Here is a 27,061-nt window from a genome sequence, read left to right as displayed (position 1 = left end):
TTGCTCACCCCTATTCTGGCCCATCAACCTTTGTTCCACCATATATAAAGTGGTCTCTAAAACTATGGCTAACAGACTTAAAAATATTCTGAATGACCTCATCTCTTATAACCAAGGAGCTTTCCTTCATAATTGTTGTGAATAAAATTAGGTATACGCAAGTGCACGTAGTCACAAACAAGTAATAGAATGATAAGTAAAAGAGTATCGTCTCTACAGGGATTGATTAGAAATTAATCATGCGAAAATCAATACTAAATAATTTAGGTAAAACAAACAAGAAGTGATGATGATTTGAACTAGGCTAAAAACTAAACAAGAAAGTAAATAAAATGAAGAAGGAAAATGAGCAAAATGATGAGCTAGAACAATCAAATCTACTTAGAATGCAAATTCAATGTAAATGCCATAGAGGAATGCATTATTAATTAAATTTTGTCAACCGGAAATATAAATGAACATATGATTTTTCCAAACCTACATGTTATGGGCTCTCTAGATTAAATTAACATATTCCTATGCAAATCTAGACCTAAAGAACACAAATTAAGAACCACTTTTCCAAGGGTCATACAAGGTAAATAGCAAATTCCTATACCATCTACAAATCACACTTTTCCAAGGTGATAATCTTGCATCAATCAAGTATTTCCACTAATCTTATTTTTTCCAAAATCAAGATCAGCTAACAACCTAAAATTGGTGATCAAACAAAAGTACGTAGACAAACATTAGGCATTCTTGAATGAACAAAACTTTCTTACTAAAAATATTTATAAAACATCAACAAAATTCACAATTTAAAGTTCATTAAATGTTCTAACTAAAATAAATTAGTTCATGCTCAAAAACATAAAAATACCCAAAATGAAAACAAAGAAGTATATAGTTAAAATACAACAGCTTTCGTTGCTCTGCTTTCTTCTCCCATGGCGAGGAAGAAAAAGGTGGGACGCAAGCCAGTCATTCGATCCCCTATCGACGATTCGCAAGCAGGATGTGAGGAATCTGAGGATGTCGATGAGAGTGGTTCGACAGAGGGACTAAACCTAATTGCAGACTTGGTTAAAAACCAAGATAATCTGTCTTCTGAAGATGTTGGTAAAAGTGAGATTCAGAGATCCACTAGATAGGCGATGGAGGTTGAGGAGGAACAGAGCAGGCATTCGAACCCTGGACCATCACCGATGTCTGCGAAGAAGACCTAAGAAACATTCACAAATGGAAAAGTAATGAATCGGGATCAAAAGCTTCTTTTCACAGAACCTATGATAAGGAATGGAATCAAGATAGCACAAGTTGATTAGGAGGAGGTTAGAGAAGAGGGAAATTGTTGGAAATCAGGTGTAATCTGTAAAGTTCTTGGAGCAAATCCTCCTGTTCCCATTTTTGAAGGCTTCATCAAACGAGTCTGGGGACATTTAGGGATCCAGTAGGTGTCTAAGATGGCGATGGGGCTAATAATGGTGAGATTTCGAGATGAAGCAACCCGTGATCAAGTGTTGGAAGAAGGAGTAATCTAATTCGACAAAAAACCAGTAATAATTCGACCTTGGACAATGGATTTAAATGATTTCAATCTTGTTCATTCGGTTCCCTTGTGGATAAGATTGCACGATTTAGGCCTTCAATATTGGGGCACCAAAAGTTTATGTGCTCTTGTGAGCATAATTGGAAAACCTATAATGGCGGACCAACACACTAAAGACAGAACGAGATTACAATTTGCTAGAGTCCTAGTCGAAATGGAAATCACGGATTCACCACCATGGTCCATTCCTTACTTTAATGAGTATGGATAGCTACAAGAACAGAATATAGAATATGAATGGCTCCCAGCGAAGTGCTCTAGCTGTTCTAAATTTGGACATACCAAAGCAACTTGTCGGCATGCTAAAATTCAGAAAGAAAGGGAAGAAAAACAGCTACAGCAGGTGCAAAAGAAGCAAAAGGAGACAAAAGAAACCATGGAAAAGGCAAGTAATAGTAGCCAGCAGAAGAAGGAGTGGATTATACCAAAGAAGACAGCCACACAGAGACCAAAAAATCAAGCTACAGCAGGGGAAAAAGTTGAGCAAATCAACAACCATTATAGTGTGCTCAAGGGGTAGCAAGAAGTGATTATGGGAGTCCAAGAAGGCACTGTGCAAATTGATTCAGGTACTCTCAATATTGGCCATGGATAATACCAATATAGCTTGTTGGAATGTGAGGGGAATAAATAAAGTAGAGAAGCAGAATGATGTTTATGAATTTTGTTGTGTGAATAAAATTGGTGTTTGTGGTTTGTTGGAAACTAAACTTAGGGGGAATAAAATCAGTGACATGATGGGTAGAAAATTCATGAATTGGGATTATTATACTAGTCCTATGATTGAATACCGTATTCTTATCTTGTGGAGAAGGAACTTTGCTCGGGTGATTGTTGTTCGAGAAGATCCGTAATTTGTTCATTGCTTTGTTAAACTTGCTGGCCAGATTAATCCTATGAGTATTACGTTTTTGTATGGCCTCAATACAGGTGAGGAGAGGAAGGGGATGTGGGTCAACTTGCTGACTGTAACTCTGCCGGCCAAACCTTGGCTTATAATAGGGGATTTCAATGCTCCTTTTGATTTGGAAGATAGGAAGGGGGTAATGATGTAACAATCAATGAAACTGTGGATGCTACAAACTGGCTTACCTAAAGTCATAACGAAAGACTCCTAAAGACTGGATCAGACTTCACTTGGACTAACAATCAAGATAGAGACAAGAGGATCTATTCTAAAATAGATCATACATTTGTGAATGAAGATTGGAATGATAAATTTCCTTTGACAAAAGCTCCCTATAGCTGGGAGACTATTTCAGACCACTGTGCTTGTGTGATTTCAATGGCTATTGATGAGAAGATTGTAGGTAAACCGTTCAGATACTACAATTTCTGGGCTGACCATCCAGAGTTCAAACAAGCTGTTCTTGAAAGTTGGCAAAAACCTGTGAGGGCCGTGGGGATGAAAGCTCTATCACACAAACTTTTGAGGTTGAAACATGTCATGAAGAAGTTAAATAGAGAAGTTATAAGGGATATAGGGAGAAGGTATTATGAAGCTAAAGCTCTTTTTTTGACAGCAAGAATGCAAGCTCAAGCTCATGCTCAAGATCTGAATTTTCAGCAAGATGAGAAAGAGGCAGCCACAAACTTTATCAACCATGAAAAATTATACCATAGTTTCTTGAGACAAAGAAGGAAGGTGACTTGGCTTAGCAAAGGAGTTGAGAATAATGCTTACTTTCATGCTAGTTTGAAAAAAAGGAGGATGGAGAATAGCATTATATCCTTTACTAATGAACAAGGGGTGGTCATAGACAATTTCTATGAGGTGGTCGATCACTATATTGGTCACTTCCAGCTATACATGGGAACCGAATCCAGACTTACAGCTAGTCTCAAAGCAGGTTGTATGGAGATGGGGAATTGTTTAAATCTTGAGCAATAGCTGAGCCTAATCAGACCATTTACAAAGAAGGAAATTAGAAAAGCTTTTTTCAGTATTTCGGATGTAAAATCACCAGGGCCAGATGGTTATGGAGCTGGTTTTTTCAAGAAAATGTGGCCGGAGCTGGGTGCTGACTTCACTCATGCGATGGAGAGTTTCTTCACTAAAGGATCCATGCCCCAAGAGTTTCATGCCACAATGCTCACCCTAATCCCGAAGACAGAAAATCCAACAAAGGCAGTGGATTACAGGCCTATAGCTTGATGCACTACCATTTATAAATGTGTTTCAAAGTTGATTTGTATGAGACTTTCACAGGTTCTTCCTCTGATTGTCAACCAGAACCAAGGTGCTTTTGTACAAGGGAGATCAATCGCGCATAATGTTATGATTCTTCAAGACATCTTGAAGAACTACAAAAGGAAGAACGTCTCCCCAAGGTGTACTCTTAAGGTGGATATAAGTAAAGCTTACGATACGGTGAGCTGGGAATTCTTAGAAGCTCTTTTGAATACGTACAAAATGCCATCCAGGTTTATAAAATGGATCATGTCTTGTCTGAGAGCTACCACCTATTCAATCATGATGAATGGAAGAGTTCAAGGGAGTTTCAAAGGCAATAAGGGTTTAAGGCAAGGTGATCCATTTTCCCCTCTTCTGTTTGTGTTGATTATGGAATATTTGACTAGACGGTTGATAATGGCTGTTGATCAATCGAAATTTAAATACCACCCTATGTGCAAGAGTCTCAAAATAATTAGTCTCTGTTTTGCGGATGATTTGATGCTGTTTAGTAAGGGGTCCCTAAGCTCCTTGCAGGTAATAAAAAGTGTTTTGAATGAGTTTGAGGCCGCTTCGGGTCTTGCCATCAATGCAAACAAATCCCAACTCTATTTTGGAGGGGTAAAAGCAGAGGAAAAGCAGGCTATGTTGAGAGAAATGAACATGTTAGAGGGTTTTTATCCCCTTAAGTACTTGGGGGTGCCTCTAAGACCAACCAAATGGAAAGCGGAAGATTGTGGGGTGATCATCAAGAAAATCAAACAGAGACTTCATACTTGGGCAACAAGACATTTATCTTTTGCAGGTAGGGCTCTTCTCATTCATTCAGTTTTGCTTGGGCTTCGCTACTACTGGATGAGTATATTCATTTTGCCTCATAGCATTACAAAGGAGATTGAGAAACTTTGTAGAGGGTTTCTTTGGGGCTGGATGTTGGAATTTATTTTACAAGGATCTTAGATCTACTCACAAGTATGTTGATTTAACAACCTAAATATGAACTTATAAAACATTAAATAAAACACATAAAAAGTTAAGAAACCTTACAGTGGGTGCGGCGGAATAATGTGTCACCTTCCACTCAGATCTCTAACCCTTGATTCCTTTCTGTCGCGGAGTATAATCAAGATTTGAGCCCGAATGTCCTTCAGATGGATGTGATCCTTCACAGTCTTCCAATCTATGATTGAGGTACTGTTTGTTGTGTGTGGGCACTTCTCTCTCACAAAGGATTTCGAAATTCTCTCTCTCTTTTCATAGTGTATTTCGTGTATGATGAAGCATCCAAGAGGAAGAGAGGAGGGCTGCTATATATAGGGAAAAGGGAAGCTCAACTTTCCAAAATAAACAGTTTCCTCATTTACTAAGTAATTGATTAACTGCCTTATTTGGTGTGATCCACCACTTTCCTATTATAGACAACTGCTAGGTTTAGGTTAGTAATTACTTGGCAATTAAAAAATTGAAAATAATAATTGGGAAACACACTACCATGTGGCCAGCCGTTGTGTGACTGGACCTCACATGGATTTTGCAGTTTCCACAATTTTATTTCTATTTCTCCAAAAATGTCATTTTTCCAATTCTAACCATTTAAATGCAAAAACTAATTATTTAATAACTAAAATAGATTATTAAATAATATTGTCATTTAATATAATTATTAATTAGACATACAAAATCTCTTAATTAATAAATAAACCTAGAAACCCTTTTCTTTACAATTTCATCCTTTCTTAGTGAGAATTCACAAATTAGACATAGTCTAACTTTTAGAATTATAATTGACTAATCATAAATCAATTATTGAGTCTTAAAAACAGTATGGTCTCAACTAGAGTGGGGACCATGGATCTATATTGCTGAGTTTCCAATAAGTTGAACCGAATTTACCAAGTAAATCCCTAACTTATTAATTCCTTGTTGAATCCACTCTTAGAACTTGGAATTGCACTCTCAGACTTATATAGAGCATTCTATATGTTTCACGATATAGATATGCTATCTCATTTAACCATTGTTACAATCTTAATGTGATCAAAGATCCTCTATATAGATGATTTACATCGAGATGGGATAAATTTACCGTTTCCACCCCTCAATGTATTTGGCCCCTTAAAACACTTAGCTACCTGTAAATGATGTTTTAGTGATCTAATATATAGTCACTGAAACAAGAGCTCATCCATTTACTTCTATTTAACTAAGCTCGAAGGGAATCATCACTTGACTTCTGTACACCAGTTGAAGCTATAGATTCCATATTTATGTTAAGCGCTCCCACTCAGTCATACTATCATGTTCCCAAAATATACGTATCACCCTGACCCAAAAGTAGGCTTAACTAATAAATCAAAGAACATGAATAGCACTCATGAGATTGAGCCTAAGCATATCAGGATTTAGATTCTTTTATTCTAAGATCAACTACTGATATTGACTTGGAAAGATACAACGGTAAGTTTATAATATCTTGTCTAAGTTCAATATCGGTCCAGTCCAATGTATACTCCATACATTCAAAACTAGTATACTTTACCAATGTCCTGGAAAGAACATAACACTTGCTCCAAGTGTAAGTATACTTCATCGCTGATTATCACATCACTGTAAATCCAAAACACTGATGAACAGGGACTTAGTCTTTTGAATCATATAATCACAATCACATTCCACTATGTTGACAATACTGTAATTGTGAATAAATATATGTTCTGGACTTAACTGATTTTGTGTATAAATATATTAAACCATAAGCATGTAAAATACATGTAATCATAATCACTTCAAAACTCTTAAATTGATAACTATCAGATTGTAATGGATTTTATTTAGGGCACAAAACCCAACACTGGAATGGTAACAAGAGCAAGTTGCATGTGGCCTCGTGGGAGAAAGTTTTTCTTCTGAGAATTATGTTGGTTTAGGATTCAAAGATGGGGTCAAATGGAATCAAGCTATCCTAGCCAAATATATTTGGGCCATTTCAACCAAAAGTGACATTCTTTGGGTGAAATGGGTTAATAATATATATCTCAAGAACAATTCCATTTGGACCTATGACCTTAAAAATGATGCTAGTTGGTATTGGAGAAAACTTTGTCATTTAAGAGAAAAGTTTACTCCTCATGAGCTTACTAATGCTGGAGATGCCAAAGGCCGACTCAACACGAAGAAGATATACAATAGCAAACTGTACCATACTATTCTCAAGATCAGCAATAGTATTTGGAGCAGTGTCATAGTGCCCAAACACAGGTTCATTTTCTAGCAGGCTGCTAATGACCAACTACTAACCCGGGATAAATTTGCTCGCTTCAAAATTGTCCTGGACAGTGTTGTATGTCCGGTTTGTGGGGCTGATGATGAGTCCAACAGCCACCTATTTTTTGCTTGCTGTCTCTCTCAGCAGGTTCTCTCTCGGGTTTGCAATTGGCTTGGGACAACCAATTGGCCAAGTGACTTTCAAGAGTGGCAAAGATGGTTAGTGAAGATCAAGAAGGATAAATTGCAACGAGTTTACACTACAGTCATGGCAGCAACAATCTATAACTCGTGGAGCAATAGAAACAATTGTATATTTAACAATTACTCGAGCTTGGTTTGGAAGATTGTACAGGATATTAAAGACAATGTTTTCTATAGATTACAAGTAGCAAAAAAAGGGAGATTAAAAAGTGTTGAAAAGAGATATATAGAGAGTTTATACTGTAAGTAGTTGTTGGGCTTTGTTGCCTTGTTTGTTTGGGTTGTAAGTGTTTGTGATTAATGAAGATTTTTCCTTCTTGATCAAAAAAAAAAAAAAGAAAACAAAGAACTATAAAAATGAAATACAAAAGATTAAAGGATTAGAAGAAACTATGTGGATGGCTCCTCCTTCTTCCTTCTTCCTTGTGCACTCCTTTTCTTCTTCTTTTTCTTCTTCTTCTTCTTCTTCTTCTTCTTCTTCTTCTTCTTCTTCTTCTTCTTCTTCTTCTTCATCACTCTAGGTATTTTCAATAATGGTGGCTGCCAAGAATTGTGTCCCTCTTCTCTTTTAAGCTAGGGTAAAATTCCCTTTTTTACTTTTCCAAAAATGCCCTCCACATGGTCCCTTAATTCCCACTTAGAGACTTTTCCAACTAGGTCAGCTCTAAACCACTTGTCTTTCGCCACCTCAGCCTCATATTTGCCACCTCAATTAATGAATTGCCACATCTTTTTTCTTTTTCTACATTAGTTTCAACAATTAGCCCTGCTACTTTTGCTGCAGCAAAGTTCCTGCAAAACTTCAGCAAAACCTTGCACTTTCTCTATTAAGCCATTTTGTTTACCAAAACCCAAATAACACTTAATAATTCCCACTAACAAATTAACATATATTCTCACAAAATGAGAGAAAAAGAACTAAATATAAGTTAAATACACACATAAATTCAGCTAAAAGAACATGAAAAATAACTCTTTATTCAAGAGTTATCACACCCCCAAACTTAAAACGTTACTCGTCCTCGAGTGATGACTCAAAGAGGAATAAAAGACAGACAACAAAGAAAATTGACTCAAAACACAACTCACACAAAAGAAAATAAATGACACTCAAGACACGAGACAAAGAGAGGAGATCGTTACTTAGCATGCAACTTAATAATGATAAATGCTCTCAAAATTTTATTAAAAAAGGGATGTAAGATGATGATGATGATGATGATTACGCCTCTTGCTAATGCATTTGACTAATTTACTCAAGTGTTAATGAAGTGATAAAATTATAATGCAAGTGTCTCTCCCAATAGCTAATGCATAGTTTTTTCCAAAACAATCAAGCTCGACCTCAATCCTAAACCCTAACATTTTGCCTGCATAAGTTGACTCAATGCTTCCCTCTCCACTAATGTAGACAAAGACTCAACCAAGGATCAATAGGACTTTATTAAGCTTGTATTGTTACGCTAAGGTGAAGGTAGGTTAAAAGATATTATTTTTGGCTTAAAATACCTTAAACACCTCAATCTTTCTAGGACCCAATTAATAAGAGCATATAATCACTTTCCCAAAGGAATATCCCCACAAACATTGAATACCCTGCTTGCCACTTTCAAAACAAGAAAGAGAAAGAGAAACTTCTTCTTTTTTTATTTATTTTACTACACCCCAAAACTTAATTTCAAATTATATTTATACAATTTGGCTACATTTTTTATTTCAAAAGGGGGGCACTCATTTTTTTAAGATCTTTTATTTTTTATTTTCATTTATCTCTCTCTCTCCTTTTTTTAATAATGAATCAATACATATATAAAAGTGTTAAGAAACACAACATACACTCTCCTCTAAACTTAAACTGAATATTGTCCCCAATGTTGCCACTAAGAATATGAATATATGACATGATGGCACCAAAGACTCCACAAATCCTCACACTCCTCTCACTTTCTCTCACATTAATGCACATCTTAGATAGATCAAGGTGTTTAAGGAGGCATAGGAAAAATAATATATGTAGGGAGGCCTATCATGAGTTAAGAATGAAGAGGTAAATTAAGCTCAATGGGGTGACTAGGGATAAAAATATATATTGGTTAGCTAGAAATAATTTGACTTAGACAAATGGAAATTTATGATTCAACAAATAATGGAGCTTTAAATAAACTTGTGAATTAGCATTCTCTAGTTGGACATTGATGTGGATGCATCAAATCTTTTTTATACTTAGCACACTAGAGTTTCTCATTTAAATTTTACCACTTTAGTTTTTTTTTTTTTTTAACTTTTGACCATAATTTGACTCCATAATTACATTAAAGTTCTACAAATAACACAATATTGCGAATAATATTTTTACAATCGGAAACTAAATAAAATTTATAAAATATTATAAAAATTAACCAAAACTAATTTATAAATACTAAAACTAATATTTATACAAAATTAAGGAAAACCAAATAAAAGTCACTAAAATAAAGTAAAAATACTTGACAGCAAAGCTAATTTAATGGACAAAAAGAGCCAAATAACTCTATTTTCATAGAGTTATCACACCCCAAACTTAAAACTTTTCTTGTCCTCAAGCAAAAAGAAAAATAAACATAAAGCAAGAGGCAATATGACACTAAAATTAGTGATCTCCACATTTCCCTTAAAGACTGATTAATGAACATAGCTTAGAGAAACAATATAAAGATTGTCCAATGATTGTGAAAAATTCAAAAACAAGTTTCATTCTAATTCTGATTACTCCAAGTGTGTGTGGGAAATTCCTTTTCTCAGAAATTTGTTTGTGATTTAGATCAATTTATGTAAATATGAATTAAGTACAAAATCTCTAAAATGACAAAGTCTCATAGGTTTATTGTTCATCTCTCTCTCCACTAATGTAGACAAACACAAAACCAAAGATCAAAAGGACTTTTTCAAGCTTGTAATATAAGGATTAGGTGAAGGTAGTTAAGAGAAGTCATTTTTGGCTCAAATCACCTAAAAGCACCTTAATTTTCCTAAGACTAAAATGAGACCTCATACTTACTTCCTCTTAATATCCCACAAAAAATTTGAGTATTAATGTTGCCATTATTTATTGCCACAAATTTTTCCAAAATAACATGCTCCCGGGAGTTATAGCAACGTCTTAGCATAACATTTTTTTTTTCTGCGTCTCTGCTCTAGATTGCTGAAGCAATGCTATAACACCTGGGAGTTCCAACTTCTAAAAAAATCATGCTCTTTTTTTTTCACAAGGGGTGGCACACCCCAAACTTAATTTTAAACACTTTTTTTAAGAGGTGTGTTGACTTCGCTTTTAGCCAACGACAATGAGTCTTTTTGATAAGCGATAAACGATATGTCGTAATGAATATATAATAAAGCGACAATAAGACACAGGAATTTTATAGAGGTTCAGCCCCGAGCAATTCGGTAATAGCCTAATCCTCGCTTTTTGTATTGACTCAAGAACAAGGAAGAAGATTCCTTTTCTTATAGCTCTTACAACAGTATCTCTAAATATATAATTTTTTAGATAATAATATAGTATTAGCTTAGCTGCGTATCGACTTTTTTTCTCTCGGTCCCTTTGCCCAGTGAACATTCCTCACTATTCATAGGGCTGGGAAACTTGAGGAGGAAGAGTTTCCTCTCTCGTTACAATGCACATAAACAGAAAGATCGTGTGATCAATGCTGAATGCAAGGATCGTGGGATTGAGGCTGAGTACACTGATAGTGGGATCATGTTGATGCCATATTCACGTAAGTTGATCACTGAGTTATAGGAATTGAGCTGATGACTCATGATGCGAAAGCTCAATTCGCTAAGTGTTGAGTGCTCTGCACGGATCGCTGAATATCTTCTTCTGGATGTGCCAGCGAGGCATCCTGCCTGGCATACTATTCCCGAGTAGATACTCCAAGTGGACTCCACGTGTCACCATTCTTGTGATGCCACGTTAGAGTGTAAAATTTGGGATAACATTTGCCCCCAAGTCTATACGGGATCTCTGAGGTTGCGTGTATACTTCTTCCGAGCTGGCTCTACCTTTGGATGGGGACACGTGTCGAGCATGACCGTTCAAGACCCGATGTGAAGCTGACTGGGCATTCCTTCGGTTTTTGGTTAATAAATGCTCTGACAATTAATATTTCAAAATCCAATTTTCTCTCTCCACGGCTGACGGTTGCACTCGATTACTTTTGATTTCCCATATTCTTTTTTGAGGTGGGAAACTGAGGCGTCTGAGGTTCCTTTGATGCAGTTACCTCTTTTCGTGACTTGCCTATAAATACCCATAGCATTGGCACATAACTCATTTTATCACCCTTCGTTGCTAAGTAAACTTCAGAGCGAAAGGAGAGTGTTTTGGCTTCAAAGTTGCCGAAAAGCCTCCAGACAACTGCTGGTCTGCTTGACGTTGCTCGAACCCAGACGCTCGAATCTTTGAGTAAGTTTCTGATTTCCTTTATGCTTTTCTTTGCATGTTTACACTTTGAATGCAACTATGATGTAGAAAAACGCTTAGGAAACCCTAGGGTTAGAAACTTCTACAACTCTTCTTTATCATGTCTTCATGTGGGTTTACAGCCATAGAGCTTGTCTCTGAACCGCATTGCTTCGTTCTGTCATCTTGTTTATTCTAAGCTTTATGAACTTTTTTGCCCTAACTCAAGAAAACTTTCTGACTTCTTGAGTTTTGACTTTTCTTTAGACATAGACGTTCTTTAATCTGTTGAGTACTCCTGGACGACATATTTGCTTGTTTTTCATTTGATACTCCGTCCAACACTCATCTTGTGTGTTTTCTTTTGTAGATGAACCCAGGTGAGTCTTGGGAACTCGGGCATCAGATTGACGAAGATCTGCTTCAACTTATGCATGAAGATCATCCTCGTCTTCGTGCTAGTCCTTCTTCTAGCGAAGGACATTCTCCTGACCTTGTACCCAGCCATAGAATGATGGCTTATACAAAGAAAACCATGCGTCTGGCCGACGCTACTGATCCTCAAGTGGCTCAGCTTGCCACTCTGCCTAGCGCCGAACAGGATTCGGCCGTCCCGATGGAGGAGGATCGCGAGGGGGACGCTGAGGTGCAGGAGGTTGAGGAGATGGACGATGCTCGTCCGGGCAGTTCTTCCAAGGCGAAGGGAGAGGAATAGGTTGAACCCCCAAACTTTGGGGAGTACAATGAGGCTGGGCAGCCAGTCGATGCTGACGGAGACGTCCTGGTTGAGGGCGTGGACTACGTCAGTGAGGAGCTTGCTTCGGCGGTTCCTCATAGGAGGCAGGGTGCCTTGGGCGCCGGGTGGGTAAGTCCTTCGTCTAAGATTTTGGAGGCGCGCATTCGAACTCTCGACTAGGACGGGAACCTGGGCGAGCTGGACTGCTACATTCCCGCCCACGACAATCGTGCCACAAACCCTGATAAGGGGATGTGTGCCTAGTCGGGGGCCCACGGCCAAAAAGGGGCGATGATGCCCTTGCACAAGTACTTCAGGGATGTGGCAGACTTATTTGGTCTCTGCCCGACCCTGATCACTCCTAAGGGCATCAAGTATTTATCCACTCTCATCGTCCTCTACTCTTCCCAAGGATGGGATACTCCTTCTCCCCACTAGGTTTCTTGGTTCTTTGATCTGAAGTCTACCCCAAGCAAGGCAGGTCGGGGTACTTCTACTTCTCTCAGCCAGGCTTCAAGTGGTTGACCGGCACAGATGCCAAGGCCATCAGCAAAATAGGGCGTTTTGTTGATGAGTACTTCATGGTGAAGGATCCGAGCATTACCCGGACTCAGTTTTAGCAGATTCTGACATGTCACCGTCCTCCCCTCACTCTTGCTCTTAGGGATAGAGCTCAAAAACTTGCCCGGTTGCCGGGGGAAGACAGGAATATCATTCAGTTGACCTCCAATGATAATCTGGTGATGTATGGGCTTTACCCTGAGGACTTTTCTCCTAAGTCCGTAGCGGGGAAGAAGAGGAAGTCTAGTGCTGGCCGGCCTGAACGAGCTCATGAGGAGGATGAGCTGATTTAACTTAAGTGCGAGGCTAAGTTGAAAGGAGGTGTCAGGGCCAAGCAGTATGCTCAGGAGCCTTTGAATCCTAAAGATGAGGCTGAGGACGAGCAGGTGACCCCACTGAAGAGGAAGAAGAAACTCCCGGCCACGCCCAGGCCTGTTGAACATGCAATTCACATAAGGGAGCTCACTTCACCTATCATGCCTGAGATAAGATCGATGTCAGGTGATGATGGACTTCTAAGTCTCTGTGCGGGCGGTCACCTTACATTTTACTTTACTTTTGAGCTTCTTGACTTTCATTCCTTGTGTTTCTGATGGCTGTTTTCTAAGCATACTGTTTTTGTTCTGTGCAGACATGTCTCGGCAGATGATCGATGCTCTAAGGAAGAGAATGGGCGGAAGCTCTAGCGCCTCTCCTCCGGCCAAAAAGTCTAAGGGCGGTGAGGGATCCTCGGAAAAGAGACCTTTTAGAGAGGTCATTGACCTTTCCGAGGAGCTAACTTCTGGAGAGGTCATTGACCCCCAAATCTGCCAAGTCCAAGGAGTCTGGAGCACCAACTGTTGGGTCTAAACTGATCAGGAGTACTCCTGAGCGGGTGCAGGCACCAACTCCACCTTTGCCCATGCTTCTAGAGGCCAAAAAGGGCAAGGAGATGCTGGCCCACTATATGAATCGGCTGGTTCCCGAGGTCAGTGAGCAACTAGCTGGTGCTAATAGTGACTCATCTCTGGATGTGTTGGTGGGGGGAATCCTGAAGGAGTTCATTTGAGTAAGTCTTTTTTGATACTTCCCTTTAACTTTCAATACTTAACTCCAGATGCTGAATTTTTTCCTCTGTGTTGGCCGGTCTGAAGTTAGCCTACACTTACTCTCGGGCTAAATCAGTTGCTTCTAAGAGCGCGGCTCTGTCCGACCCCTTGAAGGCGGAGGCAGACTTGGCCAAGAAGGAAGCTGAGGAGGCCAGGGCGGAAGCTGGAGCTGTTCGGTTGGAGTTGGGCGACGCCAATAAGAAGTTGTTGCTACTAAGAAGAAGATCTCCGTGCTGACAAAGGATCTCGAAGCTGCTGATCGCTTTGAGGAGACCATCGAGATCTTATCTGCTAAAGTAAATAGTCTTCAGGATGAGCGGACTTCTCTGCGAGCAGTTCTTCTTCTGATGAAAAAGGAGAGGGACGCCAAGGTGGGGGAGCTTACAGCCGAGGTGGACAGGTTGAAGGAGAAGGTCAATGCCTTGGAGACAGCCAATCTCGAGCTCTTCTTCGATTTCTGGAAGGCTAATCCTCGGGCCAACTTTGACTACTTGGGCGAGGCTAAGGACATGTACCTTGAGTACTGCGCGGCCCAAGTTACTTATGGTGGGAACGAAGCAGCTGCTTCAACCTCCGGTGAAGCTGCTTCAACCTCCGGTTAGGCTGCTGATACTTCTCCTGTTCAAACAACAGATCCTCTTGCTCTAGTTGGCCCAGAAGAACCGAACCAAGAGCCTGGGACTCCAGCTGTTTAAATATTTCCTTTATCTCTTTTTTTTATATATCTTATTCAGCCTTCGGGCTTTTTCTAAGACATCTTGATCGGCCAAGCGGTCTTTAAACTTGGAATTATTTTTCATTTTTTGGACAACGGGCTAACCGGGCATCTTTTAATCCCGGTACTACGTGCTTTTGTCATCCTTAATGAATTTCATTCTCTGTTTATAATTACCGTGCAATTGTGATTGTTTTATTTTTACCAAATGCTTTGTACAGGTATAGGTGCCCCGCAAGTGACCAAGCAGACGTATGACTCTTGGTCACTTTAAAGTGGTCAACCCGACCTGAGTACTTTCAAGTGGTCAACCTGACCTGAGTACTTTGAAGTGGTCAACTCGACCTAAGTACTTTATTGGTAGTATTTCCTTAAATGTTCTCCATTCCAGTACCGTGGTACTAGAATGAGTTGCATTTTTTCGTCATACTTACCTAATTTGTATGATCCAGAGTCGAGAACTTCGACCACTTGGTATGGTCCTTCCCAGTTAGGTCCTAGTACACCTGACGTGCTGTCTTTGGTGTTTAGGAAGACCCTTCTTAGGACCATATCTCCCACGAAGAACTTCTAAGCTTTCACTTGTTTGTTGAAATATTGAGCTACTTTTTGTTGATGAGCTATCAACTTTAAGTTTGCAGTTGCTCGTTTTTCTTCGATTTCATCAAGTGATTCTGCAAGGAGCATGTGATTGGTACCTTGATCGTACATGAATCTTCTGTGGGAAGGTGGCTCGAGTTCGACGGGCAGCATAGCTTCATAACCGTACGCCATTGCAAATGGTGTCTGACCGGTTGCTATTTTTTCCATTATACGGTATGACCATAGAACTTTGGGGAGTTCTTCTGGCCAATTTCCTTTGGCATCTTTGAGTTTCTTCTTTAGTGTATCCTTCAAGGTTTTGTTGACTGCTTCAACTTGACCGTTTGCTTGAGGATGTGCCACTGGTGAGAAACTTTTAATGATACCATGGTTCGCTCAAAAATCAGTGAAAGATTGGCTGTCAAACTGTTTGCCATGGTCCGAGACTATTTTGTACGGTAGTCCGAACCGACATATGATGTTCTTCACTATAAAGTCTTGAACTTTCTTTGATGTAATGGTTGCAAGTGGTTCGACTTCAGTCCACTTAGTAAAGTAGTCGACTGCTACCTTTGCGTACTACACTCCGCCTTTACCTTTAGGTAATTGCCCGATTAGGTCAATTCCCCAAATGGCAAAGGGCCACGGACTTTGCATCTGTGTCAGCTCGTTGGGCAGAGCTCTTGGTATCTTTGAAAAACTCTGGCACTTGTCGCCCTTCTTAACATAGGCTCTCGAATCTTCAATCATCGTTGGCCAGAAGTAGCCTTGCCTTAGAATTTTCTTTGATAAGCTCTGTCCCGCTACGTGATTTCCACAAAATCCGTTATGAACTTCAAATAGAAGTCGTGCAGCTTCATCTGGTGTGACACATCTGAGTAATGGCATCGAGAATCCTCTTCTGTTCATGATCCCTTCCATTATGATGTACCGTGCCGCCTTTCTTCTCATTTTCTGAGCTTCATTTCGATTATCTGGGAGTTCCCCAAAGTTGAGGTAGGTCGCTATTGGCGTCATCCAGTTTGGGGATGTGTCAATCATTTCGATTTCTTCCATGCTAGTGATGCTAGGCTCTTCAAGGAACTAGATAGGGACCAAGTTTGCCTTGTCACTTACATTGCTGCTTGCCAATCGAGCCAACACATTGCGGTTGTATTTTCTTCTCTTGGAATTTGTCTGAGACCGTAGCTTTTGAATTGTGCGAGCAGATCATGTATTTTGCTCAGATATGCTATCATTTTTTCTCCCCGAGCCTCGTATTGACCGGATACATGATTTACCACCAGCTGTGAATCACTACAGATCTCAATGTGTTCGGCCTTCATTTCCTTGGCTAGCTTAAGTCCAGCGAATAGGGCCTCGTATTCGGCTTCGTTGTTAGAGGCCTTGAATTCAAACTTGACTGCAGCGTGCAGGTGTTGCCCCCAAGCGTGACAAGGGAAATTCCTGCACCAGATAGTTGATCTGTTGCCGACCCATCCAGATGTAGTTTTCAGGTCGGTTTGTCTTCAATATTACTTGGCTGTGGTACTGGCTCAGGATCGCTTTCTGGTATGCTTTCCTTTTTGCCTGTGCATTCTACCACAAAGTTGTACTGACCCAATTCTACCGCCCAGTTTAGTAACCGTCCAGAGGCATCTGGCTTTTGCAGTATTTGTCGTAGTGATTGGTCGGTATACACCCAAACAGGATGAGCTTGAAAATAAGGCCTCAGCTTCCTTGTTACTAGAATAAGGCAGTAGGTGAGCTTTTCTATCAACGGATATCGGCCTTTGGCCTCGACGAGTCTTTTACTGATGTAATAGACTGGGTGTTGTACGCTGTTATCTTCTCTGATCACCACGGCACTCACGGCATGCTCCGTAACCGCTAGGTATATCCCCAGCTCCTCACTGTCCAGAGGTTTAGAAAGTATGGGACGTTTTGCGAGTTGTGCCTTTAGATCTTGAAAAGCTCTTTCACATTCTTCTATCCACTCGAACTTTTTGTTTCCTCGCAGGATGTTGAAGAATGGAACACATTTATCCATTGATTTTGACACGAATCTGCTAAGTGTGGCGATTCGACCAGTTAGGCTTTGCACCTCTTTTGTTTTTGTTGGCGAGTTCATATCCAGGAGGGCTTGGATTTTTTCTGGATTGGCTTCAATTCCTCGGGCATTGACGATGAAGCCTAGAAACTTTCCCGAGTTGACTCCAAAGGAGCATTTTAAGGGATTTAGTTTCATGTTGTATTTCCTAAGGACTTTGAAACATTCGTCCAGATCATCTATGTGCCCCCCAGCCTTCCTGGATTTGACGAGCATGTCATCCACGTACACCTCCATATTTCTGCCGATCTGGTCTTTAAACATCTTGTTTACCAATCTTTGGTACGTAGCTCCAGCATTTTTTAGACCAAACGGCATGACTTTGTAGCAGTAGAGACCCATATCTGTTTGAAAACTTGTATGTTCTTGGTCTGGCGGATGCATTTTGATCTGATTGTAGCGTAAATAAGCATCCATGAAGCTTAGAATTTCGTGCCCGGATGTTGCATCTACGAGCTGATCGATCCTTGGAAGCAGAAAACAGTCTTTAGGGCATGCTTTGTTGAGGTCTGTGAAGTCAAAATAGACTCTCCATTTCTTGTTCGGCTTGGGCACGAGTACGGGGTTCGCGACCCAAGCTGGGTAAAAAGCTTCAATTATGAAGTTGTTGTTGCGCAGCTTTTCAACGTCATCTTTCAGGGCTACTGCTCGTTCTTTATCCAGCAATCTTCGTTTTTGCTGAACTAGCCGGATGTTAGGATCGATATTCAGGGCGTATGAAATAATAAAAGGGTCGATTCCGATCATATCCGCATGTGACCAGGCAAAAACGTCTAGGTTTGCTCTCAGAAATTTTATCAATTCTGATTTTACTTCGAGCAACGAACCCTTTCCAATTTTTAGCTTTCTGGCGGGGATAGCTGGATCGATCTCGATCTCTTCTAACTCTTCCACAGGTCCAACATTACTGCTTGGGTCCCCAAGTCCAGGATCCACATCTTCATCCTCGCCATGGGAAGTTTCCTTCTTACCCTTGGCCACTGCAAGGTTGTAACATTCCCGAGAAGATTGTTGGTTCCCTCTAAGACACCCTACCCCATTATTTTTTGGGAACTTCCGGCACGAGTGAAATATTGATGTGACAGCTTTTAATTCATACAGGGCTGGTCGGCCAAGCATTACTTTAAAGGCTGAAGGAACATCCAATATTAGGAACTGTGCCATGATAGTTATGCTCGTTGGAGCTTGTCCAACAGTGAGGGGTAGCTGGATTTGTCCTAGAGGTGCAACTCCTTGACCGGAGAAACCATAGACAGGATGGAGGCATGGAGTTAGATCCTTGAGTTGGAGCCCCATCTTCTCGTAAGTAGTCTTGAACAAAATGTTTGAAGAAGCGCCATTATCAATCATGGTTCTGGCCACCATTTTATTTTCTATCTGGACTTCTACGACCAACGGTTCATTGTGCAGAAATCTAATCTTGACAGCATCTTCATCGTTTAAAGTTATGGTTGGCTCTCCTGCTCGTGGAACTTTGGGCTTCCTTTCTTCCACGGCCAGGATGACTTCTTCTTGCTCGTACTGAGCTATTCGGGCATACCTCTCTCGAGCTTTGCTTGAATCTCCAGCGATGTGCGGGCCTCCAATAATAACTTGCAAGTGTCCATCTATGGGTGGAGGTAGCAGATCCTGGTTGTTTTGACCTTGGTTGGTCTTGACATATTTCTGCAGGTGCAGGTTGTTTTTCTTGATCAGAAATTCTATTTCACGCTTCAGATTGTAACATTCGTTGGTGTCGTGGCCGTAGTCTCCGTGGAACCGACAAAATTTTATCATGTCCCTTTTGTTGGTATCCTTCTTCATGGGCTCGGGCTTCTTGTACGGGATTAACAACTGAGTTGCCATATACACACTCTCTATATCTTCAGTTAGAATAGTGAACGCAGTGTGTTTGGCATGATCACAGGGAGTCTGTCTTGATTTATCGGTGAACTTTCCCTTCTTCCCGTTTCCTTGCTTGTGGTTGTTGATTGAACGCTTGCCACTTGAATTGTTGGAAAATAGTTGGGAAGTTGGGCAGATGTTCCAGTGCAAGGGGCCTTTGTTTTGCCCAGCTTTTTCTCACCTTCTGCTCGTTGAATGGCTTCTTCGAGCTTGATGAAGCCTTCGGCTCGGTCAAGGAAATCACTCATTGAGTCAAGCGGCCCGTTCTTCCTTATATCCTTCCATAGTTCACCAAGGACTTCAATGCCCCCCAGTATCGCGGATAACTTTCCATCCTCGGTTACCCACGAGACTTTGGTCGCTTCTGTGATGAATCCGCTAATGTATGCCCGGAGTGGCTCGCCTGGTCGTTGCTTTACTTCGACCGAATCTCCCAGATGCAATGGGAGCTGTCCCGAGGAAGAGAATTGTGCATGGAATTCTGAAGAAAAGGTTTTCCATGAACTAAACTTTCCAGGAGCCAACTTGAAATACCATTGCTGTGCGGCCTTCGACAGAGTGGCGGGGAAGATTCTACAGCATACATCCCCTCGTACTCCTTGTAAATCCATTTGCATCTCAAAGTACTTGAGATGGGAGAGAGGATCTTCTCTCCCAGTATACATCTTTCACGTTGGCATTTTGAACTTGTGAGGCAGTGGCAGGAGATTGATCTCTGGTGAGAAAGGAGTTCCGCGAGGACGGTCTAACTCAAGATCATTGTTACGCTGTCCGGCCATGCCATGAAACATATTCTTCGACTCGTAGAGCTGGGCCTGTACGGCTGGGCTGACTTGCTTGGCATTTTGGTCGGTTTGGATTACGTCAGCGTCGTTCTGAGCGGGGATTTGAGTATGGGCTCTGGGTTGCACGATCGTTGTAGTATTCTACTCGTCTGTTGCCCTTCTTCTGTTTAGATCATTTCTTAGGTCATGGGTTGTTCCCAACCTATCGAACATAGAAGATCCTGGCTGCCTTAGCGATTGATTCGCTTGGAATAATACCATTATTCTAGTTGGATCCGTCAGGTATGGCTCCTCCTAATGAATTCCCGTACAAGGTCTGCCCGCCTACCTCTTGGCCCACAAGTGGAACTCATAATCGAGGATTGGACGACTGACCATTGGTTGTCTGGGAGGTATTTATCGTCAGATCATCCTCCGTTTCTCCAAGGGGAATGACGTTCAGCGTTTGCTGACCTACAGTCTGGTAGGCTCTTCGTATCAGCACGGTAGCTTACCGACTACGATCTTTGATCTCTGCATGGTGAGCCCTTAATGCCTCCATCTCTTTGTCTCTCCATTCAGCGAACATATGCCTTTGTTCGTCAAACGCGAGATTCACTGCAGCACGCAGTTCATCCTGATCATGATGCAGAGTGTTGCTATGACTTTGCATGAGTCCGAGCGCAGCACAGAGATTTCGCAATTTGGTTGCATCTCCGATGGTCGTGTGGGTGTTGGTTCCAGGCGGGACGGTTGTGTTATGAATGCCCTGGCTATGTGAGGAACTATTATTCCAAGTCTCTTGCACACCAGGCGCGGTTTCAGTAACATGAGCTGTTTCACCATTCACTACGCTTCCCGTCTATCCATTATTGATAGCAGGTGAAACCCTTAAACTTCCTGGGTCCCGCAATGTCGGATCCAGCGTCTGTGAATTTGCTGGGTCAGATAGGCCTACGAGTTTGCACCATCGTGTTGAATGTCGAAAAGAGCGATTTGCGATCCTTCTCTCAATGAAAGCACCAAAATATTGACTTCGCTTTTAGCCAACGACAATGAGTCTTTTTGATAAGTGATAAACGATATGTCGTAATGAATATATAATAAAGCAACAATAAGACACACGAATTTTATAGAGGTTTAGCCCCGAGCAGTTCGGTAATAGCCTAATCCTCGTTATTTGTATTGACTCAAGAACAAGGAAGAAGATTCCTTTTCTTATAGCTCTTACAACAGTATCTCTGAATATATAATTCTTAGATAATAATATAGTCTTAGCTTAGCTGCGTATCAACTTTTTTTCTCTCGGTCCCTTTGCCCAGTGAACATTCCTCACTATTTATAGGGCTGGGAAACTTGAGGAGGAAGAGTTTCCTCTCTCGTTACAATGCGCATAAAGAGAAACATCGTGTGATCAATGCTGAATGCAAGAATCATGGGATTGAGGCTGAGTACACTGATAGTGGGATTGTGTGTATGCCATATTCATGTAAGTTGATCCCTGAGTTATAGGGATTGAGCTGATGACTCATGATGCGAAAGCTGAATTTGCTAAGTGTTGAGTGCTCTGCACGGATCGCTATGTGCCAGCGAGGCATCCTACTCGGCATACTATTCCTGAGCAGATGCTCCAAGTATACTCCACATGTCACCATTCTCGTGATGCCACGTCAGAGTGCAAAATTTTGGATAACAAGGTGGCACACCCAAAACTTAAGTTTAAACACTCTTTCTTCTTCTTCTTCTTCTTTTTTTACTTTTTTTTTTTGAATAACTAACAATACAAATATAATAATGGCAATATACACAAAATATGGTAATTCTCCCCTAACTTAAAATTCAACATTGTCCCAATGATGTGAATAATAAAATGACACAATGAAAACACTCACCCAATTACCACTCTACCAAAATTACACTCCTCACATCCCCTTCATGACACAACAAACAAATATCCTAGAATAATAAGGTGCTCAAAGGGTATATGGTTGGTAAAAAAAATAAAGGGATCGATTATGCTCAAAGAGGGTGACTAGGGATAGAATAATATCATGGTTGGCTCAAAAGGCTTAAACGGTCCAAAGATGACCTAAATCATGTCCTTGGTTTAGTGTCGTCTAGGATTTTGCCTCAAGAGAGAATTAAAAAAATTATAAGACTTGTGAGATCACAAAATCACATATTTGCACAAATCACACACAATTAAATGATCAAGGCATTTGTGCTCAAAATTGGACATATCTCAATCAAAATGAAACTAGCACAAGAATTAGTCACAAGCTTAAACAATATTTACATTTTTCAACAAGCTATGCACATTATCAATCATGTATAAGAATGTGGAAAATCACCAAACCAAAGCACATATGCCTCAAAAAAAAATTGACTGAACAAAATAAAATAAAATAAAAAATTTAGTTTCCCAAAACATTGTATGCACAAAATTTTCAAATATGTGTGAGCAAGTTTAAATAAATAAAGAAGAGTTAAAGAAGAACTCCCCTTTCAATGATGTGCGAAATTGCTAGTGTCAACCTCCATAAGTGCGCCCAATTACATTTGACTTTATGCTCGCACCTACAAGAGAGAAAGAGAAAAGCAAGAGAGAAACAAAAAACTACAATGCAATTGTCAAAACCATTTAACATTGCATATTTATTGAATTTAAAATTAAATAAAGATAAAGTTTAGAAAGCTTTGGTTGCCTCCCCAGAAGTGCTTGATTTAAAGTCATCGGCTTGACTTTTTGAGAAGCACTCATCCAAGAGCGGCTTCCGCCCATAGAGAGTGGCATATGCCCTCACAAATGGGTCTTTGTTGTGGTCGTCCTCAAGCTTGGCAATATGTTGTATTGATGAGCGCAAATGTTCAACTTTTCTTGACTTCGAAGAATTGGCATGATGGATGCCAAGGTACCATGCCAATGGTGGGGGAGATGGTGGTGGCCAAAAAGGATCTTCATAAACATAATATTCCATTACCATAAGCTCTTTGACTTGAGGAATGTAAAATATGCTCTTGCTGAATTTTTCAAAAACTGGGCAGTTTTGCTGTGATAATGCTATAGCATTATGAGCAGCAACAAATGTTGACCAGCTTGGAATGCTTTCTTCCTCATCCTTTTCTTCACTACTTTGGATTGAAGTGAGCTCTTGTAATTGCTCAATATTTTCCCCAAGTATCTCCAACTCATCACCACTCGTCAAAATGATATTTTCAACACACAACTCATTGACCAAAAGCTCAAGTTGGTTCTCCAATTTCCTTAATGATGAAGCTTGGCTTTGAATTAAGGCATTATTTTTAGCCATGAACTCCGTCATCAACACTTCAAGTGAGCTTGGTTGAGCCATTTGATGAGGCTCTTCTTCTATGTTAAACTCTTGAAAATACCCAAATATCTCATCATTTGGTCCTTGATTGTAAGTGTCAAAATTTGGCTCCAAATTGTTGTTGTTGTCCTCCCAAACATGGTCATTGTTTGGACAATTACAACACCACTCATTGTACTCCGCCATGTCTTCCAACATCCAATAGGCTTCATTGATTGATAGTTGGTAGAAACTGGTGGTACCATCTCCTCTTTCTACCCATTCTCTTATGCTTGGATTCAACCCATTTAGGAAGATTTCTAGTTGACACTCTTTGGATAAACCATGGTGAGGAAACCACGCTAGTAAATCCTTATGTCTCCATAATGCTCTATGTAGAGGCTCCGAGTCATGTTGAACGAAACTCGTGAGTACTTGCCAATGTAACATCTCAAGTACATTGCAAGCAAAACCAAGACAAACAAACAATGCGTAAAATAGAACAAGCAAAATAAAACTAAACAAATAAAAACAAAAAAAAAAAACAAAATTGATAGTAACTAAGTTCCACAAATAAAATTTCACTAAATTAATCCCCGGCAACGGCGCCAAAAACTTATTGTGAATAAAATTAGGTATACGCAAGTGCACGTAGTCACAAACAAGTAATACAATGATAAGTAAAAGAGTATCGTCTCCACAGGGATTGATTAGAAATTAGTCATGCAAAAATCAATACTAAATAATTTAGGTAAATTAAACAAGAAGTGATGATGATTTGAACTAGGCTAAAAACTAAACAAGAAAGTAAATAAAATGAGAAAGGAAAATGAGCAAAATGATGAGCTAGAACAATCAAATCTACTTAGAATGCAAATTCAATGTAAATGTCATAGAAAAATGCATTAGTAATTAAATTTTTTCAACCGGAAATATAAATGAACATATGATTTTTCCAAACCTATATGTTATGGGCTCTCAAGATTAAATTAACATATTCCTATGCAAATCTAGACCTAAAGAACACAAATTAAGCACCAATTTTCCAAGGGTCATACAAGGTAAATAGCATATTCCTATACCATCTACAAATCACACTTTTCCAAGGTGATAATCTTGCATCAATCAAGTATTTCCACTAATCTTATTTTTTCCAAATTCAAGATTAGCTAACAACCTACAATTGGTGATCAAGCAAAAGTTGGTAGATAAACATTAAGCATTCTTGAATGAACAAAACTTTCTTACTAAAAACATTCATAAAACATCAATAAAATTCACAATCCAAGGTTCATTAAAAGTTCTAACTAAAAGAAATTAGTTCATGCTCAAAAACATAAAAATACCCAAATTGAAACAAAGAAGTATAAAAATGAAATACAAAAGATTAAAGGATTAGAAGAAACTATGTGGATGGCTCCTCCTTCTTCCTTCTTCCTTGTGCACTCCTTTTCTTCTTCTTCTTCTTCTTCTTCTTCTTCTTCTTCTTCTTCTTCTTCTTCTTCTTCTTCTTCATCACTCTAGGTATTTTCAATAATGGTGGCTGCCAAGAGTTGTGTCCCTCTTCTCTTTTAAGCTAGGGTAAAATCCCCTTTTTCACTTTTCCAAAAATGCCCTCCACATGGTCCCTTAATTCCCACTTAGAGACTTTTCCAACTAGGTCAGCTTTAAACTGTTGGAAATTAATTTTACCAGGATCTAGATTTACTAACAAGTATGTTTGATTAACATCCTAATATGAATTCTAAAACAATAAAAATAAACACATATAAAGTTAGAAAACCTTACACTGGGTGCAGCGGAATAATATGACTCCTTCCATTCAGATCTCTAGCCCTTGATTCCTTTCTGTAGCAGAGCATAATCAAGATCTGAATCTGGATCTTCTTTTCTCCTTCTTTGATGCAGTTTTTCCATAGTCTTACATACTATGATTGAGATACCATTTGATGTGTGTGGGCACTACTCATCACTCAAGGAATTTCGAAAATTAGAGAGATCAAAAGAGAGAAGGTGGCGCGTGGCCTTTTCTGAAGGAAACAAATGTTCAAGGTTGTGTGTTTCCTCAAGCCAACACTTTCTATTTATATAATTCCCTCTAGGTTTAGGTTAGAATTGTGTGGCATTAAAATAATGAAAAAATAAAATAAAATGGTAAAGGCCCATGCATAGTGGGCGCCCAGAATAGGAAATTGGGCCTCACTTTGCAACTTTCCCATTTTGTTATTTTTCATTCTCATTTTCTCAAAAATGCCAATTTTCCAATTTAACCATTCAAATGCCAATTCTAATTATTTAATAACTTAAAAAAATTATTAAATAATATTGTCATTTAATATATTTATTAATTTAGACATATAAAGTCTCTTAATCAATAAATAAACCTAGAATCTCTTATCTTTATAATTTCGCCCTTGCTTAGTGAAAATTCATAAAGTAGACATAGTCTAACTTTTAGAATTATAATTGATTAATCAAAATCAATTAACTGAGTCTTACAAGCAGTATGGTCTCAACTAGTATGGGGACCATGGGTCTATATAACCGAGCTTCCAATAAGTCGAACCGAATTTACCAAGTAAATTCCCTAACTTATTAATTCCTCATTGAATCCACACTTAGAACTTGGAATTGCACTCTCAGTCATATAGAACGCTCTATATGTTCCATGATATAGACACGTCATTAGTTATCCATTGTTATAACCCTAATGTGATCAATGATCCTCTATATAGATGATTTACACTGTAAAGGGATTAAATTACCGTAACACCCTACAATGTATTTTATCCTTAAAACACTTAACCCTGTATAAATGATATTTCAGCTAAGTGAAATGAGATCTCCACCATTTATTTTTCGTTTGGTTAAGCTCGAAGGAAATCATCCTTTACTTTCTATTTGCCAGATAGAAGCTATAGATTCCATATTTATGTTAGCGCTCCCACTCAATTGCACTACCGTGTTCCCAAAATGTACGTATCACCCTTACCCAAAAGTAGGCTTATCTAACAAATCAAAGAACACGGATAACACTCTTGAGATTGAACCTAACCATATCAGGATTAAGATCATTTGATCTAGGATCAACAGGTGATATTGAATTGAATAGATATTACGGTAAGTTTTAATATATCTAATCAAAGTTCAATATCGGTCCCTTCCGATGTATACTCCATACATCCGATACTGGTAAACTTTGCCAATGTCCTGGAAAGCATAACACTTTTCCAAGGTGTAAGAATACCTATCGCTGATTATACCATGTCAGTCTAAATCCAGTGTTCTGACAAATCAGGGAATAAACTTTTAAACTTATAATTAAGACTATATTCCACTGTGCTGACAACACTATAATCTTTAACAAACTCATATGTTCTGCACTTAAAAAGAATTCATACATTATATACATATAATCATGAAATAAATCATGTGAACCATGCAACATAAAATGTTATTTCTGATCTTTATTAATAAGTAAATCTGATTATATTGAAATGAGTTTTACTTAGGGCACAAAACCCAACATAAACCACTTGTCTTTCGCCACCTCAGCCTCATATTTGCCACCTCAATTAATGAATCGCCACATCTTTTTTCTTTTTCTACATTAGTTTCAGCAATCAGCCCTGCTACTTTTGCTGCAACAAAGTTC

General features: G+C 39.4%; 1 protein-coding gene across 1 annotated transcript; it reads left to right on the top strand.

The window, feature by feature from the left end:
* The first annotated feature begins 2,123 nt into the window (after positions 1-2,123).
* On the top strand, positions 2,124-12,391 carry LOC133036225 (uncharacterized). Its single transcript, XM_061112741.1, has 6 exons — positions 2,124-2,160; positions 2,522-2,642; positions 2,837-3,441; positions 3,559-3,719; positions 3,801-4,671; positions 12,057-12,391. Exons 1-6 carry the CDS (start codon positions 2,124-2,126, stop codon positions 12,389-12,391), a joined length of 2,130 nt encoding a protein of 709 aa, XP_060968724.1.
* The last annotated feature ends 14,670 nt before the right edge of the window (positions 12,392-27,061 follow it).

This window comes from Cannabis sativa, chromosome 3 (assembly GCF_029168945.1).
Source record: "Cannabis sativa cultivar Pink pepper isolate KNU-18-1 chromosome 3, ASM2916894v1, whole genome shotgun sequence".
NCBI lineage: Eukaryota > Viridiplantae > Streptophyta > Magnoliopsida > Rosales > Cannabaceae > Cannabis > Cannabis sativa.
The sequence above is the reverse complement of the archived record's forward strand: the minus strand, read 5'-3'. Positions and strand labels throughout refer to the sequence as shown.